The sequence below is a fragment of the Ambystoma mexicanum genome, chromosome 6q, assembly GCF_040938575.1.
Source record: "Ambystoma mexicanum isolate Mex_15411 chromosome 6q, UKY_AmexF1_1, whole genome shotgun sequence".
Lineage (NCBI taxonomy): Eukaryota > Metazoa > Chordata > Amphibia > Caudata > Ambystomatidae > Ambystoma > Ambystoma mexicanum.
In genome coordinates, this window is record NC_090937.1 from 856,399,353 (window position 1) to 856,421,131 (window position 21,779).

General features: G+C 47.7%; 1 protein-coding gene across 1 annotated transcript in view; it reads left to right on the plus strand.

Moving 5' to 3' along the window:
* The window catches only part of CPE (carboxypeptidase E), a 334,050-nt gene that overhangs the window by 208,875 nt on the left and 103,396 nt on the right, over positions 1–21,779 (plus strand). Inside the window, exon 3 of the mRNA XM_069631383.1 lies at positions 5,572–5,739. Within this exon, the coding sequence (XP_069487484.1) occupies positions 5,572–5,739 (168 nt within the window). The remainder of the gene's footprint in view (positions 1–5,571; positions 5,740–21,779) is intronic.

A 21,779-nucleotide genomic window follows, 5' to 3' on the forward strand; every position in this document is an offset into this window, starting at 1 on the left:
AGAAAAAGGCATGTAATAAGGAAGACCCCAGAATAGTGATGCACGCATTCTTTTCCCTAAAACAAAGACATATGCGGCTCCTTAGGAGTACCCCGGTCCAGAGAAAATGCCTGTAAAAATGCAAGTAATTCTGGCATCAGCATTTCTTATGGACAGGTGAAACACAAGTTTGCCGGTAAGGGCTCAGATCTACCAGAAGCCTGACTTGCCAGTAGATCTGCCCTCTACTGGCAAATACATGCCAAAATCACCGGCACTGGAGTCCAATAGGACTCCATGGAATGGGAACTTACTGGCATCTCTGCCACCCGTAAAATCCCAGTAATACTGAGACGTAATGGCAGTTTCCCGGTACCCTGCTGGAGTTACCGCGGGGATACCAGGAAACTTGTAATGAGCCCCCTAGAGAAGATACAGAGTGCAAACAGGGGAGTGTGCAACGTTATTTTAGTAATAGGTCTTCTCTACCTCTTTCCCTCTTCCCGTTCCTTGCTAATCACCCCACTGGAGTGGTCGAAGTGAGCGGGAATGGTTGGGAGCGGCGCTCCTCTACATTTTTAAATTAAGGTTTACTGTTCCTATACTTTTATTTTAAAAAGGAACCGTTCCGGAATGGTTTCGTTTTAAAATAAAAGTGTAAGAAGAAGTTGAAACTTGCACTTTCAGTGCACACCACCGAACATTCCCTTAAACAGCACCTGCATGTGTTTGGGCCTTTGTATTATGTGTAGGAGGGGGCGAGGTGATGGGTTTGCGGGGAGTGGGTGCAGGCCAGCAGGCAACATCGTTCCACTACTTCTTTTCACCACTTCGACCACTGCCCCACTGTCTCTGTGACCAGCAGCCTGGTCCTCATGAACCCCACAGGCTCTCAGGCCATACCTCTCAGTCATTACCAGCACCCCCCTACACTGCATTGCCATGTGGGCGCCTGCCTGGTGACTCCACATACCCCCCTTGAGAGCTGCCTGTACTAGCACTTAGCCTGAGATGCTCCTCCTGGCTCCCCTTAGCACTTCCCTCTTGGGCCCTCCTCCAGCGCGTGTCCACTCCTCTGCTCCCCCATTCCATCTCCCTCCCCTGCACTTCTCATCAATGCACTTGCACGGCCGAATGCCAGAAGGCCTAGTAGGACTACGACTGTTTATATAATATTGTTGCTTTTTTTTTCTTGCCTCTATAATCATTTCTCTCCCCTTTTCCCTTCCCATTTAGCCTTGTGGCTCTTTGAAACACAATCCTGTTGTATAAAGTGCTTTACAAATGATCAATAAATTAATACAAATAAACAAACTGAACTGAATCATTGTAAGATGATCTCAGTTTGAGCAGTTAAGGAAAATAAGACCTTATGAGGAAACATGATTTCACCCAATTTGGTCGAGTAGACGAGCCAGGAACGAGACCGTTTGTGACATTTTGCAATCTCCAATTTACCAAGCGGACCACATCTCTTGCCATCCTATCTTCAGATTGACATCAATATCCAAAGATTTCTGCTTTGTTTTCATTTGAGAAGAACCAGGTATGTGTGTTTAATGATGTGCTTTTTTGCAAAGCATCAAACCATTTTCTAAATCAATCTGAACATTTAAGTGAAATCTTCAACAAATCATGTTAGGTAAACAAGCATTTTAACACAAAAAGGGAACAATACCCCAGGACTTCATTGACATTTGCAACAACTGTCACACTATTCCAAAATTGATCCTAATTAGAGAACCAATAAGGAACATAACAGGTGGTGCCCTAGCTTGCAATCTGCCTAGACAGAAGGATAGGATGAACTACAACTACCTGGGTTCTCTCTAATGCTAGGTTGAGCTGATGTGCCGCTTATCTAATAGCAGACAGGATAAGGAAAGGAAAAAGACCACAATCCTGATATGCAGCTGGTGGCAAGATTCATATTCCGGGACAACCTCCTGCCTAAAAGAACGTCAGAATACACTGCATAATACACACAGAGTAAACACAGTGTTTGACGTAACAGACCGTATTAAAACACACACTAGGTCAGTCTATTCACGGTAACGATTCAAATTTTAATCACCTGTGGACCCAATCTAATGTCTACTATTGCTCTAAAAGATATAACATAAGTTATCAATTCTATCAGTAGAATTAAACAAATTAGAACATTCGAATTGTTCACTATGATGTTTTTGTCATAGAAGTGTTGAAGAAGGCCAAAAAGGACTATCTCTCACTTAAAAAGGCTGCTCAGAAGAACAGGGGGTGCCCAGTCAGTGGAGAAGCAAAACTGTGTAGTCTAAGACAATTCTTAGTCTACCGGTTTCAGTGGTTTACTAGCTATTTACCCACTTTCTTCAGGACAGTCTTCATATCCCAGTGAATGTACATTTTTGTATCGGGAACGGAAAGGACAGATCTCGGAGTTCTTTGCCCCTCCTCCCATTCCTGCCGTGTAACACGTGAGCAGATGGGTGACCCTGCTTGTGCTTGAACGCGCCTTGTCTCAGTTGAAAATGGAAGTATGTTTCCTTTGTTTACTCAGCCATCTAAGCGATAAGATGGCACTCTTAAGCAATCATGCATAGGCAAAAACCTGCACTTGATAAACCATGTTACAAAATAACACTCACCGACGGTTTAGACACAAAGAATAATCCAGGCCTGACTAGTTGTCCTGTTTTCTATCCAGCACGTAGTTTCATAATCTTTGCATTTTTACCACTGTAATTAATGGCAATTAATCTTAACTAAATATCAGCACCTTGTGCGTGCGTCGCAGCCAATCGGCTTCCTCGGATCGTGGGCTGAATCCAGACCCACGTCTCAATGAAGCACAGCGCTGCGAGCTCCGGCCCTGCCATTTTACCCCACCTCCCGCTCCTTCCCCTTTCCTCTCCTTTCCATTCCCTCGCTCTCTGGTCTGTCCCTTCACCCTCCACCCCGCCACACACACACACATACCTTATAACTCTGGTGCTGGCACCATCGCTGCTCACACATCCTGAGGCGCCATTGAAATGGAAGAGTGGCTCTGTGTGCACCCCTGCTTTCCATTTCCATGGCGGCCATCTTGGGTTAGTTTTTGTTTGAATGAATAGGAAGTCGTGTGCGCATCCCGTTTATTCAAACATATAAATGCTATCAGCACCCTGGATTTCAGATTAAAAACTTGGGGTGCTAATTGCAAGGATCTGATAGTAATGCATCGGGCCCATCGTTATGGCCCATGGCGCACTTGGGCCTATAACTTGGGCCCAAGCCATTACCACCTGATCTGGCCTGCAGATTGGGTATTAATGCTATGATGTTACTCCTCACCATTGTAGGCATTAAAAGCTGAGTCGGCTTACAAGCAGTACACACTTAAATCAGTGAGTTATCAACTTTCCTTTCTACCTACTGAATAACAAGAGAGTCATTTATGAAGTGTACAGAAGTACATAGAAATAAAAGTATAATACGGAAAACATACCTATTCACACTTAAGCAAAGTACAAACACGAGGACACATATATATACACACACACGCACGCGCGCGTCAATGGATAAAGCTCACAATCCTGTGGGAACCTATCGTGGTGGTGCCTCCCACTGAACAAACATGTATAATTTTGAAAAGGTATGGGACCAAGCACAATTACACTGCCAAAATATGCCAATGCATTTACACTGAATAATACATCTCTTTATGACATCTAAGACTGACGGCCAGTAGGCCAGACGTATCAAGCACAGTGCCAGGGGTACCATGGGAATTTTCAGTCAGAGGTAGCAGCTGCTACCCCAGCTGCCCCCAAATGACGTCCATGGATGATTGGCAGGGACACTGCGCCATCTAGAAGAGCCAGTTGAGAGAAATACCCACAACAGAAACAAAGTCTTAAAACCGAAGCACCTTAACCGAGCCAAGTCAGTACTGCGTTGACAAGCTGTGTACATGGCATGCACAAAATGCTATATGGCGGAGAAGGGAATACTGGAGAATTATAGTGATGGACAAATGCAGAGCTAATCCTTGCTCAACTGGTTATTTTACCTGTGAAACAGCGGCTCTCCGCCCAGGCACTCCTCGGCAGTGGTCTTTTACGTCGATCTTTCCCTGCGGTCGCAGTGCTGGGTGGTGACTGTCCTGTTTCTGTCCTCTGTGCAGGTTGACTCTCTGTCATTGTAGTCAGTGACAACTGACAGGCACTGTTCGCAATCACAGGCTAGCATGTGTTTAAGAATCAGTGAATTGGCGCACTGACATTCTCCTGCATATTGCCATACTCCATACTGGCTGTGTACCTCAAGAGAAAGAGGAAGTGACAAACTTAATAAAACACTCCCATGTGCCTGCTCAGTGTCCCCGCCTGTGCCACGATGGTGCCATATGTGTCACCTGACAGCATACCACAGACACTGGCACATATAAATGTGCTTGTCCGCCTGCCCACTCAACTGGGAGAGAGGGGTAGCAGAAAAAATAGCAACTTTGCATAAAGGGGTGCCTCGAGGTGAGGGGGTTGTTGGGAGGAGCGTGAGACTGAGCGGGATGGGGGAGATGGTGGACCGTGGGGGAGGCACCATTGGCAGGCATAAAATGCAGGCTTAGACTGAGGCGATATGCCCCGAGGTGACAGGCCCGCCCTGTGGGTAATGGCTCCGCTGCCCAAGTTAAGGGCCTGATTGAAACGAGGGTCCCTTAATGAGTGTGGTGCACTGTTACCCACAGGGTGGGCCCAGCCACTGAGGGGCATATCGCCATTAGCACCCGTTTAGCATGCTACGTGGGTGCTAATGCTTTTTTAACATTTTTTTAAATGGAAAGTATTTTCTTTCTGGGCACGGGACAGCTCGCGGTGTTCCGTTTATGGAGAGAAAATACTCTACCAACATGGGTGCCATGGACTAGGAATGCGGGCCCTGAATGGAGGCCCTCTTTCATTTCCATGGCTGGTATGGAAGGATCAGCAGCTGCGGCGGCGGGGCTCGCCACCATAGTGAACAGGTAAATGGGATTGGGGGGAGGGATTTTTTTAAAAGTGGGGTCTGGTGGGGGGAAAATCCCACGAGTGCTAATGGGATTTATATGGTGTGGACCTAGCTAGCAACCAATGTAGCGCTGTACTGAAGGGCAATGGGTGGAGAGGAGCACAGCTGGAGCAGAGGAGGGAAGGGACAAGAACTGTTGTGAGCCGAGTTCACAAGTCGGACAATAAGCTCTGCCAGTAGGAACGTTTATGCCACCGTTCTCTAAAGGTGTGCAGGTTGGTGCTTCATTTGCTATGCTATTGGCGCTCACCCTTCGCTTTGTATAGGGTTGGATTCAAGAGAAGACATGGATATTGAATGACAACTAGAACTTTCTCAACAATATCCCGTCCTGTTTGGTCATATGCCCCGAATCGCAGTATTTTGAAGTGGAAGACACTTACATTTCTTTAGGCATTTTTCCACGCTGTAGTAGGTAAAAGGTGGGAGTGTTGTGTGTCTGTGAGTGATGTCTAGGTTGGAAGAAAATAACAAGCAGGATATCAAAGATGTTATTTTTTAAACAAGTAACGTGTGTGTTTGTTCGCTGCTCTTTAATTACTATTGGCTTCACATTTTCAGCCTGGTGACATGAAGGATTGGTTTGTTGGTCGCACCAACGCCAAGGGAATCGACCTAAACAGAAACTTCCCGGACCTGGACCGCATCGTCTACGTCAATGAGAAAGAAGGCGGGCCGAACAATCACCTGATGCAGAACATGAGGAAAGCACTGGAGCAGAACCCCAAGGTCAGTTCTATACCTTCCCAAAGCATGGCGGAGCAGTGCTCCTTTATGCTGATCTGCTGTGTGTCTTTCCCAAAGCATAATGTCGACCTGTTGGCCACTTCATAAAAGTTTTATGTGCATTGGTGGGTGCACCAACAATTGCTCAACTCATTGCTCGAAAGAGTCTAGCACTTCTTAGTGAGAACGCAATCTCTCAAGTGAGAGAGTCCTGGCAGTTAGCAGATAGCCATTACTTTCTAGGGGGAGGGTACTGGCACTTCTCAGTTGGAATGCATGGATGGAGAGAGTGTCAGCAATTCCCAGCACTGACGCAGTGCCTTCAAGTGGAAGAGTACGGCTTCTTGCCAACAGAGATGCAATACCTTCAGTTGGAATAGTACAAGTAATTCTCAGCAGAAATGCAATTTCAAACAAGTGATGACACTGAGCAGGGATGCAACACTTTACATTGGGAGAGCATTGGCAGTTCGCAGCAGGAATGCAATGCTTTTGAGTGCATGAGTACTGGCACTTGTCAACAGAGTTGCCATTCTTCCAATTGGAATAGTAAAAGTAGTTCTCAGAAGGTTTCCAGTACTTTTAAGTGAGACAGTACAGACAGTGGACGGTAAGGATGCAATACTTCAAAGTGGGAGTGTGCCAACCCTTCTTGTCAGGGATGCAGTATTTTCAGTAGAAGTGTACCAGCAATTCTCAGCAGGAATGCAAAAATGTTATGTGGAAGAGTACTGGCACTTCTCAACACAGCGTAAATACTTTCAATTGGAATAGTACAAGTAATTATCTGCAGGAATACAATACTTTCAAGTGAGAGAGTACTGACCCTTGTCATCCAGATGCAGTACTCTCAAGTTTGAGAGCACTGACTCATGTCACAGATGTGAAACTTTGAAGTAGTGGAGTAGCAGCACTTCTCAGTGACAGTGAATTCCTACTATCTGATATTTTCTTAAGGATTGGCTCAGATTGTAAACAAGCCTGAAAGCTAACCTCCAGTTTCATATTCACCCCTTATAGCCCAGAAATGCACACGTTGCCTTCTGACTATGAAACACTGAAACCTCTTTACTTACTTAAGTCAAATGCAAGCCCACCTCTTAGGCAAGGCACCACTAAAAATAGTTTGCAATGCACTCCGTGCCTCTGTTCATCGACCATCACCATATATGGTATGCGACTGAGATAAATCAAAAGGTTACATTAGAATAATGAATCTGTTCTCCCTTTGCCAGCCCAGGCCTTCCTTTGAAGTTTGAGGACAATTACAGCAAATGTTGTGGCACCCCAAAAAGTAAGGATATTTCAGCAGATCTCCGGCCATTCTATTTCAGGCTGGATCCAGGCTCAAAGCGTTGGGAGAGAGCCACTAAGGACCATGGCCATAACCCTTTAGCATGCTCCCTTTATCACTGATGCACAGCTGTATCATAGGGTTTGGGAAATGAAAGGTTGTCAAATCCGTAATACCAGCTAGTCCATTTATGCCCATTTCCATTCTATCACCAGTTCAATATTAATGATCTACTCCTGCTATCCCGGAAAACCACCAGCCTACCTTCAGACAAGGCAAAGGGTCTGCGGTGTTAGCAGGTGCATTATAGACAGTTTGTCAATGACCAGTGGAGCGGGACACAGCTGGAACGAGGCTTCCAGTGGTGCTCGATGTCCTGGAAGAAAGAAGTGCAGACGGGAAGAGCACGAATCTGGGATGTTCTTGAACTTTCCAGAAGTCGTTTCCCAGCTTGTCACGTGTGCCTCAGACACCTGTGCTATGGTGATTGAGTGCATTTACTCTCATGGCTTTGCTTTTCAATCTATACAAATTGCATTGGGCGGGGCGTACAGTCACCTTCTGGTGACGATGACCTACTCACTTATCAAAACATCGAAGATAATCAAACCGCCATATTTATGCCCTCTTCCCCCAAACCCCATGAATGTCGCTTTCTGTGGCCATCTATTCAAGTCCTCTGTGATAGCTGGAGACAGTGCTTTGAGTGGAACACAAAATCGAGGGGCAGCACTCTGGAAAAGGTGTGTGGCAAAATGGTGCTTGGCGTGGCCTAAAGGGGGGGGGGCTTTTCCAAAGGCCACCTGACCCAAATAAGCAGTACATCATGAGGCCCTCCAAGCATATTTTTTATTTTGGGTCAGTCAGCACTGTCTCAGGTGGTCTTGGCAGCATCCTGTAAATAAACACCCCCCCCCCCCCCCCCCGGTTCGGTTTCTAAATAAACTCCTGTGTGTAAATAAATGAATCCCTTTCTCACTCGGGGTATAAGCAATTCAATCAATTAGTAAACTTCCTGAATTCTGTAAATAAATGACCCAGACCAAGTGTGCTTAATAGCTTGTCTAAAGTGCTCACTTACGGCTTCAGATCCTCTGCTTTCTGCCTGTCACGCGATAATCTGTAGTTATGAACCCCGTGCACGAAAGGGCTAATAGTAACCTCATATTTCCAAGGGAGGAACGTGTTTTCTCAAACTAAATGCTGTGTCACTTTAAATGTACTTTTGCTGGCTAAAAGGCAGACCTCAAAATGTTCACTTATCCCTTGCCTGTTTTACCCTGCATTCAGTTCTTTTGGGCGGCAGGGAGTATGCTTGAACTCAGAGATAAACCCAGAGAAATCAGCCATTGAGGTTTGCATTAAGAAGTACCCCCATTATAATCTATGAACCAGCAGCCTGGGAGAGGGGGCACCAGAAACCCACACGCGCCTTTAGCCAGCCCTGAAATCACCCATAAGAATAGCCTTGAGAAAGTTGAGTGGGACAAATAAACCACAAGCAACCCAGGCATGTTTTGCCTTGAGAGGCCCTACCTACACATCACTGATGACCCCCAATGAGGCCGAAATATGTCTGTGGTTGCTTGTGGTCTCCTGCAGGAGGGATGTGAGCAAGCAGTTCGGGTTTGACTGCCCCTTTTGTGGGGGGCTGATGTGCATGTGGTCTTTCCCCTTTGTGTAAGTGCCTGGAAGGCTGAAGAACCATGTACTGGAGGGTTTCCCAGAGCAGTGGCAGAGATTAAGACAGGTATACACAGCTGTGGGTCCTGAGCCTACTGGGCCTAGACACCCAAACTACTCCTCACTGATGAGGCCCATTGTGGCCGAAACATGTCTGGGGTTGCTTGCGGCCTCGTGCAGAATGGATGTGACAAAGCAGTTTGTGCCCCTAGTTTTTTGTGTCTAGAAATACCAGAGGTTCGCCAGCAGGTTCCGCCAGGAGTATGGGGAGCATGGGTGATGCATTCACCTTCCCTTGGGAAGGCCTGTTTGCATACGTGGTCCCTCCGTTGCCACTACTATTACGAGTCATCGGTCAACTCAGACGGTACCGGTGCAGGATGATCCTTGTCGCACCAGCGTGGCCGAGGCAGATGTGGTACCCGGACCTTCTCAGCATGACAGAGTCCCCTCCAGACAAGCTGCCAGTGGTCGCAGATCTCCTCACCAGGGAAGGGGGTGCAATTCTGCACCATGACCCAGGATTGCTGAACCTGAAGGCCTTGCTCCTGCAGCATTAGAATTTGGTGGTTATGAGCTGCCGGTGGACTGCAGTGAGGTCTTTGCCAAGGCCAGAGCGTCATCGACTTTGAATTGCTATGGACAGAAATGGAAGCGTTTTGCGATTTGCTGCCGGTCGCGGAAGATTACCCCTCTGAGGGTCACGGCCCCTCAAGTACTTCCGTATTTACTGTCATTGGCTAAATCGGTGCTGGCTCACGCCTCCATCAAGGTGCATCTGGCGGCTATCTCCGGCTACACCAAGTCTCCGGGACAGTCTTCACTGTGGTCGCACCGTCTAGTCAAAGAGATCATCAAGGGACTGTTCCGCTCGTTCCCGCCGATGAAGGCTCTGACACCGGCGTGGAAACTTCAACGTGGTTTTGACTAGGCTCATGGGGCACCCATTTCAGCCTATGCATTCAGCTCTGCTCAAGTTTCTGTCTTGGAAGACGGCTTTCCTCATGGCCATCACCTCTGCCAGGAGAGTAGGTGAGATCCAGGCCCTGTCCTGCAAGCTGCCTTACTTGACATTCCACAAGATGATTGTGGTACTGCGGATGCACTCTTGGTTCATGCCCAAGGTTCTGTCGGAATTTCATCTCAACGAACCCTTGGCGTTGCCTGTGTTTTTTCCGACGCCTTTGTTGCTGGCTAAAAGGGCTTTGCACTAGCTGGATGTGGCTCGAGCGCTGAAGTTTTATGTGGCCCGTACAAAGAGTTTCCGGAAGGCTTCTCAGCTTTTTGTGAACTTTGGCCCTATGAACCATGGGAAGGCCTTGTCCAAAGCTTCCATCTCCAGGTGGCTCCCGGCCTGTATCACTCTTTGTCACCAGTTGGCAAACCGACCGTTGCCTTGCTGTCCGAGAGCCCATTTTACAAGAGCGATCGCTGGTACGACAGCGTTTCTTGTCTGCTGTGCCCCTGCTGGACATATGCAGCGCGAGGTCGACACACACCGTCACAAAATTCTACTGTGTCAACAGGGATTCCTGTTCGCTTGAAGGTGAGCCTGGTGAGGAGGTAAGAGTAATTGTTTCTGTTGAGCCTTGCCACCTCCTGTGGTTTTGTAATTATGTACTGCTGTGTATTGTAAGTGATTTCAATCTGGCATACACCCAAGTCTTGCCCAGCATGTAGTTTGCAAATGGAACCCTTATTTATTTTTGTTTATAAGTAAAATATTCAGAATAATATACCACTCATATCACACCCTTCTCCTGAGACCCCCCCGGTCACACTGAACCAGGAATCAGGCTAGTTTGCCAAGGTAAATATTTATTTATGTATTTAGAATTTAAATCACAATAATAATTCACGAACCTGTTTTCCCAAAGTCCTGGGAAGCCCTGACTCTGTCCCTTCCCCCTGACTGGCTGTTGGGTGGATGTTCCATATATGTGTTATGCTCACCTGGTTCCCACAGGGGCGTTGATCAGACCCGGACAGCTGCGGTCTCCACCAACGTGATGCGAAGTGCTCAGATGACTGTCTGGACTGGCCCGCCTAATCTCACCTGCTTGATCTGTAGAAGTATTCTCCTGCAAGTGGAGAAAGGGATTTAGCCACCCGTGGATTTCAGTGATGGCCCCTTCCCACTGTTCTCCCTTCTGGTCACCTCCGATATCCCCTTAAGAGCCTCACCTTATGTTTTTAAATGATGAGCTCTCCATCCTGCATGGATTGCAGGGGTGCGTTGAATGCCAGCTACTTCACTGGTTTGAAGGCATGGGAGAGTTTCCGGCGAGTATTGACTCTGAGGTTCCTGGCAATATCCAGTAAGTATCAAGTTCATAGAGTTCAATATGTCCGATGTTTCACTCTTGTCCCCCCTTCCTTCCTTGTCTTGCAGCTGGGATCGTGAGAAGATACCCTCGTGGCAGCTGGTGGCGTTCAGGTAAGAGTCTGTGTTACCCGACGCTGTCCGGTAAATGTTGCACGTGTTTAACGTGTTGTTTTCTCTCCCTTTGCAGATGCGGCACGTGAAGATGCGGAGAGTTATAGAATAATGCCTCCGGTGGTAAATCAGGTAAGTCTATAGTGATAAGAGTGGTATTTGTTGGTTTTCCCGGCTCACCTTGTTGTTTTCTTTTGTCCCTCAGGTGCCGGAGTTCGGCAAAGAAATGATGGAGGCAGCGCCGAATCGAAAGATGCTGTGAAGACTGGTGAGTATGGCGCGGCGCTGCAGCTGGAGATGCAGCGCGTACATAAATGATGCTCTTTCCAGGTCCGGAGGCGAGATGGATCCGAAATCAGGTGAGGAATTCGAAAATAGTTTGTTTTCTAACCTTGTCCTTTTCTTTCCTCTTTGTTTTAGGAGCTCCAGATGCAAGGCGGGCGTGGCAGCAGGCTGGATGCAGACTGCAGGCACGGTGAGCGTTACGCTGCTGGATGCAGAATAACGCGAAGCGCGTGCTGCTGATCGGGCGTGGTTTAAATAGCCTCCAAAGTAGTTCCAGGTAAGAAGTTCCCAAGAACCACACCCAAGTAAAAAATAGCTCCTGTAACAAAATAGTCCCACCCAAGCCTCACGTTGGCTTGGACTCACTAGCAGCATGGTCTGCATCAGGTAAGTAAAGTCTATGAGCCTGGCGCCTATGGCACCAGGACTGATTTCCATGATGAGCCTGGCGCCTAAGGCGCCAGGACTGAACCCAAATAGCCCCCAGCTGGGGCTGTTGGGGTTTTAGCAAGTATCTGGATGCTTGCTCCCGGAGCTGATGGACTTGGTCCTGATGCCCGGGGGTAGGCATCATGACAGCACTCCCCCCCCAGGCCCCTCCTAAAGTTGTTCTTCCCCTTGGTCCTGGTTTGTCTGGGAAGTCCCGATGGAATCTCTTCACCAACCGAGGTGCATGAACGTGGTCACTAGGTTCCCATGACCTTTCTTGTGGTCCATAGCCCTTCCAATCGATTAAATAAAAAAGTCTTGATTTAACCATCTTGGAGTCCAGGATATTTTTTACCTCGAATTCAGGTTCTCCATCTATCAAGACGGGGTCGGGTGGTTTGGTTAATCTTGTTCCTGGTTGAATTGGTTTTAAAAGTGAAACATGAAAGGCAGGATGAATGCGCATATTAGAGGGTAATTCTAATTTGACGGCCACCGGGTTGATAATGGCCTTAATGGTGTAAGGTCCCAAATATCTAGGGTTAAAAGTCCGAGCTCCTTCAGAGGTATGTGTTTTGTAGCCAGCCAAACTTGATCCCCAATCTGGTATTGTGGAGTTTCACTGCTATGTTGATCAGCATTTTTCTTATATTTCTCTTTTGCTTGTTTCAAATGTTCTGTCGCCTCCTTAAAGGCTTGTGTAATAGTAAAGTGCAAATGACTAACTGCGGGCATTTCTAAATGCTGAGGCGAATCTAGTTCTGAGGTTCGAGGGTGATGTCCATATATGGTATAAAAGGGGCTTTGTCCGGTTCCTGAATGTACAGAGTTGTTGTTTGCATACTCGGAAATCCATAAAATATCTTTCCAATTACTTTCTGTCTGGTGTAGCATGCAACGTAGATACTGTTCAAGGGTCTGGTTGGTCCTCTCCGTTTGACCATCGGTCTGTGGATGGTGACTGGTTGATAACCTCACGTCGATTTGCGCCAATTGACAACATTTCTTCCAAAAATGTGAAATGAATTGACTACCTCGGTCAGAGACCAATACGGAAGGAAATCTGTGTATTCGAACAATGTTTTCGAGGAACTCCTTGGCCAGAATTGAGGCAGATGGTAATCCCTTTAATGGAATAAAGTGGGCCATCTTGGAAAAACGATCCACAATAACCAGAATGGTGTTAAATCCATTACATGGAGGTAGATCTGTAATAAAGTCTAAAGATAAGGTGTGCCATGGTGTAGGTGGAATATCCAAAGGTTGTAAAAGTCCAGCTGGTTTTTTCTTCTGACTTTTGTTTTGGGCACAAATGCCACAAAACATCACAAATGACTTTACGTCTTTTCGCCAGGTGGGCCACCAGAATTGTCTCTTAATTTTAGCCTCAGTTTTTGCGATACCTGGGTGCCCTTCCATTAGGGTGTCATGATAATTGGAGATCACGAGTTCTTGTAGTTCCTTGTGTGGTAGAAATAGTCGCCCTTGATAATAAGGTAGGTCATTGATGACTGAGTAGTCTGGGCCTTTCCTTACCCAGCCCTGCAGGGCTGTTGGATCGAAGAGTTGTTGGATCTTTCCCTGAATATCCTCTAGTCTCTGTAGAGTAGTTATGCCAAGAATTCTTTGTTCTGAAATTATAGGCACCGGTTCCGGGTTCGCATATGCTTCACCCATCCCTATTCGGGATAAGGCATCTGCCTTGCCATTTTTACAGCCTGGTCGATAAGTGATCACGAAATCGAACTCGGCAAAGAACAATGCCCATCGAAGTTGGCACGACGATTGGGCCTTGGCTGTTTTTAAATACTGCAAGTTCCGGTGAACGGTGATTACAGTAATGGTATGCCTGCCACCGAGCAGATAATGCTGCCAAGCCTTGAAGGTGGATTTGATGGCTAATAACTCTTTATCGGTAATCACATAATTTAACTCGGGTGCCGAGAACTTTCTGGACCAAATGCTATTGGGTAAAGTTGACCGGTTTCAGGATCCTTCTGGGACAGCTCCTATGGCTAAACTGGATGCATCAGTTTCAACTATCTATGGAAGTTCAAGGCGTGGATGCTTTAAGACAGGTGCAGACGTGAATTTTGCTTTCAGCTCTTGGAAGTCCTTTTCAGCTTCTTCGGTCCACAAGAAGCGTTTGTTTTTTTGCAAAAGTGCTGTGATAAGGTGTACAACATGTGAGAAATCTGGAATGAATCTGCGGTAGAAATTAGCAAATCCGAGCATGCTTTGTACCCCTTTAACTGGACTGGGTGATGGCCACTTGAGATTTGCGTCCACCTTTCTAGAGTCCATTCGGACGCCTTTTGGAGTCAGGATAAATCCAAGGAATTCAACTTCCGTAGCATGAAAAACGCATTTTTCCAATTTTGCATATAATTTGTGCTGGCGTAGTTTCTCAAGGACTGCACGAACGTGCTTCACATGGTCTGATTCTGAGGAGGAGTACACTAGAATATCGTCTATGTATACGACAACACAGACGTCAATTAGTTCACGAAGGACATTGTTCATAAAATACTGGAAGGCTGCTGGTGCATTGCACAACCCGAAGGGCATCACCTGGTATTCGAATAACTCGTACTTGGTGCGAAAGGCAGTCTTCCATTCGTCGCCTTTCTTTACACGTACCAGATGATATGCCCCTCGGAGATCTAATTTAGTGTAGATGCAAGCGTCCTTTACTTGGTCTAGTAATTCGGGAATCAGAGGCAATGGGTATCGGTTCTTTACCGTGAGCTGATTTAGTGCCCGGTAGTCTATGCACGTTCTGAGGCCACCTTCCTTTTTAGGCATGAAGAACAAAGCTGAAGATGCAGGGGACTTGGATGGCTGAATGAAGCCATTAGCAAGGTACTGGTCCAAGTATTGTCGTAGATAAAGGTTTTCGGGTTCCGTATGGGAGTAGATCCTACTACATGGAGGTTGTGCACCGGGTATGAGATAAATTTGACAATCGTATGATCTGTGAGGTGGTAAGGTGTTTGCCTGTTCTTTTTGGAAAACATCCTTGAATTCTTGATATTCCTGAGGTAACTGCACGACTGGAGTAGCGACTGTGGCCAGGCCTTTGTTCAAGGGTTTTTCCAGGTAACAAGTATGTGCACAATCCGGGAAGGTTATTCTCTTCTCTCGCCAATCAATACAAGGATTATGAGTTTCCAACCAAGGTATCCCCAGTATTATTTGGAACTGCGGGGCTTCGAATAAATCAAACACAATAGTCTCTCGATGCCCATCCTGACCCAATAGTGTCATCTCTGCGGTGGAATGAGTTACAGGCCCAGAGGCAATTTCAGTTCCATCGACTGTGGTGATGACATCCGAAGTTGTCTTTTTGCAAAGAGATAGATTCATCCTAGTTGCCAATTCGTGGTCCACATAGTTTCCTATGGCCCCGCTATCAATGTATGCCCTTACTGCGTCCATACGTGATGGCTGCCTTGGATCCATGAGGACCATTGGTATGATGAAGTGTGAGGTCTGAGTATCCTTCTTCAAGCTCGGCAAGCGGACCTTGTCGGGCGTGGTCATTTCCCGAATCAGGCCCTGTTTAATTCTTATCAGCAACTCTGGCTACTTTTTTGGATGGTTTTATAGGGCAATCCGTAGAAAATGTCCTGAGGCCCCACAGTACAGACACAATTGCATCTGCCGTCTCCTTTCTCTTTCCTTTTGAGTTAAGGGCCCCTTGACCCCCCGATCTGCATCGGTTCTGATGCATCTGTTCCTTTGAGGGTAACATTGGGTTTAACCAATACCCGATTCTCAAACTTAGCTTGATCAGTCTTTCGATTCTGAAGTCGGTGGTCTAACTGGACCACTAAGTCTATATATTCTGCACAATCCTGGGGTGGGTTCACAACTTGGGCAAAAACATCTTTGAGTTCACCCCGAAGTCCACGATGAAATAATGTAATTCCTTTTACCTCTGGCCTTCCGGTTTCCACCACCCACCTATTGAAGGTTCCGATATAGGTTAGTATATCCTGGCTACCTTGTCGTAGGGATAAAAGTTTGTTATCCAGGGCCTGTCCCTGTGAATGTCTGGCAAATAGTCTTTCCATGCTCAAGTGAAAACCCTGAAAATCCTGGAGAAGTGGAATTGACCAATCCGCTGCGCTGCCACTAAAGTATGATAGTACAAAGGCTACTTTGGCTTGGTCATTCGAAAAAGCTCCAGGTCTGCATAAAAAGTGCAAGCGGCATTGGTTCATAAACACGGCAAACCTTTTCGGGTCCCCAGCAAAACTTTCGGGTGGAGCTAAAGGAATGCTCCCTGGTAGAACCACTTGCACAGACAGGATTGCTCGATGAAACAGGAGTTGGATTCCCCCCGAGTCCAGGTAATGGTGTTTGCCCAGCTTGGTTTTGCAGCAATTGTCTAGCAAGATCATCAGTGCGCTCCTTTGACACAATCAGTTCTCTCCTGAGGGCATTAGTTTCTTGGCGCGCGGCGTGCACTTCTGCCCTAAGTTCCCCTAACAATAGGGCTAGTTGGTCAGTTTCTGAGGTTTCCATTACGCCCGAGTGGGGATTTGTAGATAGGCTTTGCGTTCTGTTACGCTCACCTGGTTCCCACAGGGGCGTCGATCGGACCCAGACAGCTGCGGTCTCCACCAACGTGATGCGAAGTGCTGAGATGACTGTCTGGACTGGCCCGCCTAATCTCATCTGCTTGATCCGTAGAAGTATTCTCCTGCAAGTGGAGAAAGGGATTTAGCCACCCGTGGATTTCAGTGATGGCCCCCTCCCACTGTTCTCCCTTCTGGTCACCTCCGATATCCCCTTAAGAGCCTCACCTTATCTTTTTAAATGATGAGCTCTCCATCCTGCATGGATTGCAGGGGCGCGTTGAATGCCAGTTACTTCACTGGTTTGAAGGCGTGGGAGAGTTTCCGGCGAGTATTGACTCTGAGGTTCCTGGCAATATCCAGTAAGTGTCAAGTTCATAGAGTTCAATATGTCCGATGTTTCACTCTTGTCCCCCCTTCCTTCCTTGTCTTGCAGCTAGGATCATGAGAAGATACCCTTGTGGCAGCTGGTGGCGTTCAGGTAAGAGTCTGTGTTACCCGACGCTGTCCGTTAAATGTTGCACGTGTTTAACGTGTTGTTTTCTCTCCCTATGCAGATGCGGCATGTGAAGATGTGGAGAGTTATAGAATAATGCCTCCGGTGGTAAATCAGGTAAGTCTATGGTGATAAGAGTGGTATTTGTTGGTTTTCCCGGCTCACCTTGTTGTTTTCTTTTGTCCCTCAGGTGCCGGAGTTCGGCAAAGAAATGATGGAGGCAGCGCCGAATCGAAAGATGCTGTGAAGACCGGTGAGTATGGCGCGGCGCTGCAGCTGGAGATGCGGCGCGTACATAAATGATGCTCTTTCCAGGTCCGGAGGCGAGATGGATCCGAAATCAGGTGAGGAATTCGAAAATAGTTTGTTTTCTAACCTTGTCCTTTTCTTTCCTCTTTGTTTTAGGAGCTCCAGATGCGAGGCGGGCGTGGCAGGAGGCTGGATGCAGACTGCAGGCACGGTGAGCGTTACGCTGCTGACTGCAAAATAATGCAAAGCGTGTGCTGCTGATCGGGCGTGGTTTAAAAAGCCTCCAAAGTAGTTCCAGGTAAGAAGTTCCCCGAGTACAAAATAGTTCCTGTAACAAAATAGTCCCACCCAAGCCTCACGTTGGCTTGGAGTCACTAGCAGCATGGTCTGCATCAGGTAAGTAAAGTCTATGAGCCTGGCGCCTATGGCGCCAGGACTGATTTCCATGATGAGCCTGGCACCTAAGGCGCCAGGACTGAACCCAAACAGCCGGTTTTAGCAAGTATCTGGATGCTTGCTCCCGGAGCTGATGGACTTGGTCCTGATGCCCGGGGGTAGGCATCATGACAATATGGTGGTGTTGTGAAGTCCAGGCCAGACTGGCTGGAGCCTTCCCCGTGACTGTATGTTGTGGGTTCACCATGTGGGTGGGACCTGGGTGAATGGAGTGTGTGACCAATATGCACTTCTTGTTGTGGATGTCTGGTTTCTGGTGTTTGACACAATTACTGAGACAGCCCTGCCCGAAACTGGCATGAATGCAGTGTGTAGTGTTGAATGGCTGGGTTCTTGTCCCAATACACATTCCTTGTTGTGAGTGTCTGAGAAGAGTTTGGCCTGAATGCACTGTATGCCTCATTGAATGCCCTTCTGAGTGATTGGTTGCCTGAGTGTGACCCAGCAGAATGAATGAGAGATCAACTAGTATATCTGGGGGCCTCTCACTGCTAGAAATCGTTCAGAAGCTGGAGTTGAAACTAACATTGAAACTGAAGATGAATCTCGTAGCTGAGTCTGAAGAAGGTTGGCTGCTGTCTCCCTTCGCCGAAAGCTGCGGAGCCGTCGAGACTGATCAGAGAGAGGACCTGGTTAGGCACCCTCTTCCTGTGCTCCGAGGGACCATCGAGCACCGCTAACCTTCGCCGAATCTTCCTGGAAGTCAGACCCACGACAGGCTGCCGACCAGAGACGGGGACCGCCGAGGAGAACGAAGATAAGCACCGGGCATCCCATCCAGGGTTCGCAAGTTTGCTGTAACCGCTGGAGGCCTGTCGAAGCCGTGTTGCTCAGGAGTGGGGACTGCTTGACGCTGTTCCACTGACAACCGAACCGCACTCTCCTTTGCCTAAAACATTTGATTCACGGATGCGCTTGTCCACTCCGCCGGCCACCTTATCCTGCCGGAGAAGGTCAGGCAGTTGACGCGCCGAGGAGCATCCGCCGGTGGGTTTCCCGCCACCCAATGGCTGTGGAGACGCCAGACGACTCGACGCCCTTGCTGGGCCACAGTTCTTCACAAACTCTTTGCGGTCCTGAACTATCGACATCGAGGTGCCCCGCACGCCTCTTCCTTGCAGGACGTCTTCGCTCCATCGTCTACGAGCACCGCTGGGACCGAAGCTGCCTCCATGCCGCCGAGTTCACTTTCTTCGAGGGATCTCAATGATCCGTGGCTCCTGCTTTAAAGGGAGCCGCTCAAGAAGGATCCATCGATGACTCGTCGTCGAACTCCGCTATTCCAGGTACATTGTGGTGGTAGAAACATTATAGAAGGAAATAAGACTTGTAGAACAATATATGGACTGGGCTTGTGATATATATTTATTTTACAGGTTGCTCATGTGAGGGGGATCTCCACACAGAACTCTGTCTAGGTAACAGGGCCACTATTCTGCCAATTGTTGTAACCAACTGCTTTCCTCCTATGTGTGTGAGGAAAAGATGAAGAGTGTTGGGAAAGGATGAAGAGTGTGGGGAAAGGATGTAGAGTGTGCAGAACTGATTGAACAGATGGAGTACATAGAAATGAGGGAGTACATGCGACGGATGGAATGCATGGTACAGATAGAGGGCATGGAATGGACATTGTTCATGGAATGGTTGGAGTGCATGGAACGGTTAGAGTGCATGAAACGGTTGGAGTGCATGGAACTCATGGAGTAGTCACTACGGATGGCGCAGTCTCTACGGATGGAGTTGAACAGACGAAGCCGACTGAATAGACTGAGTGAATAAAACAGATAGAATAAATGGTTCAGATGTGCGCTCGATCTCAAGCACCTACTGAAAACCACCATATCACATCACCATGCTTACTCTCTTCTATACACCACCACTCAACTAGAACACAGCGATACTATGACACATTTGGTATAGTTGTTCTCATACCAACACCTGCCACATACTCCCCATCATCCTAACTAAACACAGCTGGCTGCACACCCGCTAGCCTAGGCGTTCTCCTCAGGCCTAACGCAGCCAGAATTAGTCTGGGTATCATCCTGCCAGAACGAACACATACTCCTGATCTCCCAACCACCACACCTACCGCTAAGAAGCAGCTATCATACGAGTGCCACACCTGCTGCACACATATCCGGTGCTCACACGCTCCTTATGACTCTCTCTCTCTATTGACTTGTACTACGGTTCCCGAGGGCGTTCAACCTACCAGGCCCTTCAGATCATACCAATGGTACATAAGGCACTATATAAATGCAAAGTAACATAACATAACATAACATTTCCTGGTTGCAGCCCATTTTTACTCACACAAAAATGGCCCTTGGTGTCCTGGAGGTTTTCGCTCGTGAAATTTACCATAATGCCTGATTCAGCAGAGTGTTCTGGGTGCTGCCAACCCACTGCATGTGTTATGAAGGCCTATGAACTTGGGTTGCGGACACTTACCACCTGGTTGGGCCCACCGAATGCAGCATTATGGCCTAATGTATACTGGTAACAAGCTTAACAATGAGAACAGTCTTTTACGTACCATGCTGAATTGACCTTGTGTTGACATGCAAACCAGAGACCAGTAGCAGTAAACATGTTTGCATGCTTTTCATGTAACACAAAGATTGTACTTATGTGTGTTCCTAAACCTCCCTCTAATGCAGGGATAAAGGTCTAGTGCTCTATAAGTATAGTACAGCTGAACAGAGTAAAACATTTAATTACAATTCAATTTTATAATCAAGAAAATATACGTTGTTCCTGCTATTACTGACAAGGGTGGGCATGGCACATTTCTTTTGAGTTATCATTGGATTGGTTGGCATTGCAAAGGGTGGATTTCAAGGGGATTCGACAGTGCATATTGGTAGCATGATGTTGCGTGGTTCGAGTGAATGTAAGGATAAACAACTATATGTTTCATTTTCAAGAATGCATAGAGGTTTTGGAGCCAGAGAACATTTCAGGAGAGCCGCTCCAGGGGGTCTGCCTTAACTCAAAGAGTCTCATGCAAGCCTACCCCCGAACTCCCATAACGCAAGAACCATACTTGGCATCTTGCCTCCCCTTCACTGATAGCACAAGACCCATACCTGGTGTTCTGCTTCACCATACCCCATAGCAGGAAACTGTTTTCTGAAGTCTGCACATTCGCATCCTGCAATGAACCGGGGGTTCACAACGCTTCCTCATTTGAGTAATTGTTGAAATCAGTGTTTGAGCCGGATGCGCAGGCGTATCATGTACATGTCCATAGATTCGCCCTTGAGTTGCTTCGTTGTGTGGAACACGTGGCGTTCGTAATCCACATTGGTGTGGGGCGTAAAATAGTTAGTGAGTGCTGTTTTTAGATTGGTGTAGGTGTCTGTGGACCCACTAGGCAGTGCGTCCACTATGTCTCTCACATTTGTGCCAACGGAGAGGGTGAGAAGGCTGTGTTTTTTCTCCTCTCCAAGAGTTCCTAGGGCATGTATGTAAACTTCAAAATCCCTCACCCATTGCTTCCACCTTGGTCCTAGCTGCTGGTCTTAGATAGATCAAAGTGTGTGGGCAGGTGAGTGACCAGGCTGTTCTGTAGTAGTGACGGCAAACTTGCAGGCGGAGTGAGGGGTACTGTAAGGTTCTCCTCCTCCCTGACAATTGGAGTTCCCTGTTGTTCCTCACTGTGATTGTGTGGCCCGTGTCATGTGGAAGGGCCAATGGATTGTTTGTGCTTGTCTGGTAGTGTGTGCAGCCTTTTGTGGTCTTCCCCTAGTTCGTGAGACGTGGTTGAGTTGCTGACATGACAATAGGGATAGAATGAGTGGTCAGGCTCGGGTTGTGCACTAACCCAGACATTTCGTAGGGTAGGCCGCACTCTTTCCACTATGTGCCCTCACGTGGTTCCTTCCCGACCGGCGTCGGTATTCCATATCTTTTCCCCCAGCAGTGTATGAACGGCCCGCCCTCGTTCGGCGACGCAGCAGCGTGTGCGCCCACCTACCTGATCCCCGATATGGGAATCACGATCACGCTTGAGGCCGCCCGCCTCATCACCAGTTTAATGTCCCCCATGGGCCAACTGCATGCGCCTGTCAGCGCGGACCCCCACACGGCTCCCCAACCCTACACGGGTGCAAATAAGGAGCGGAA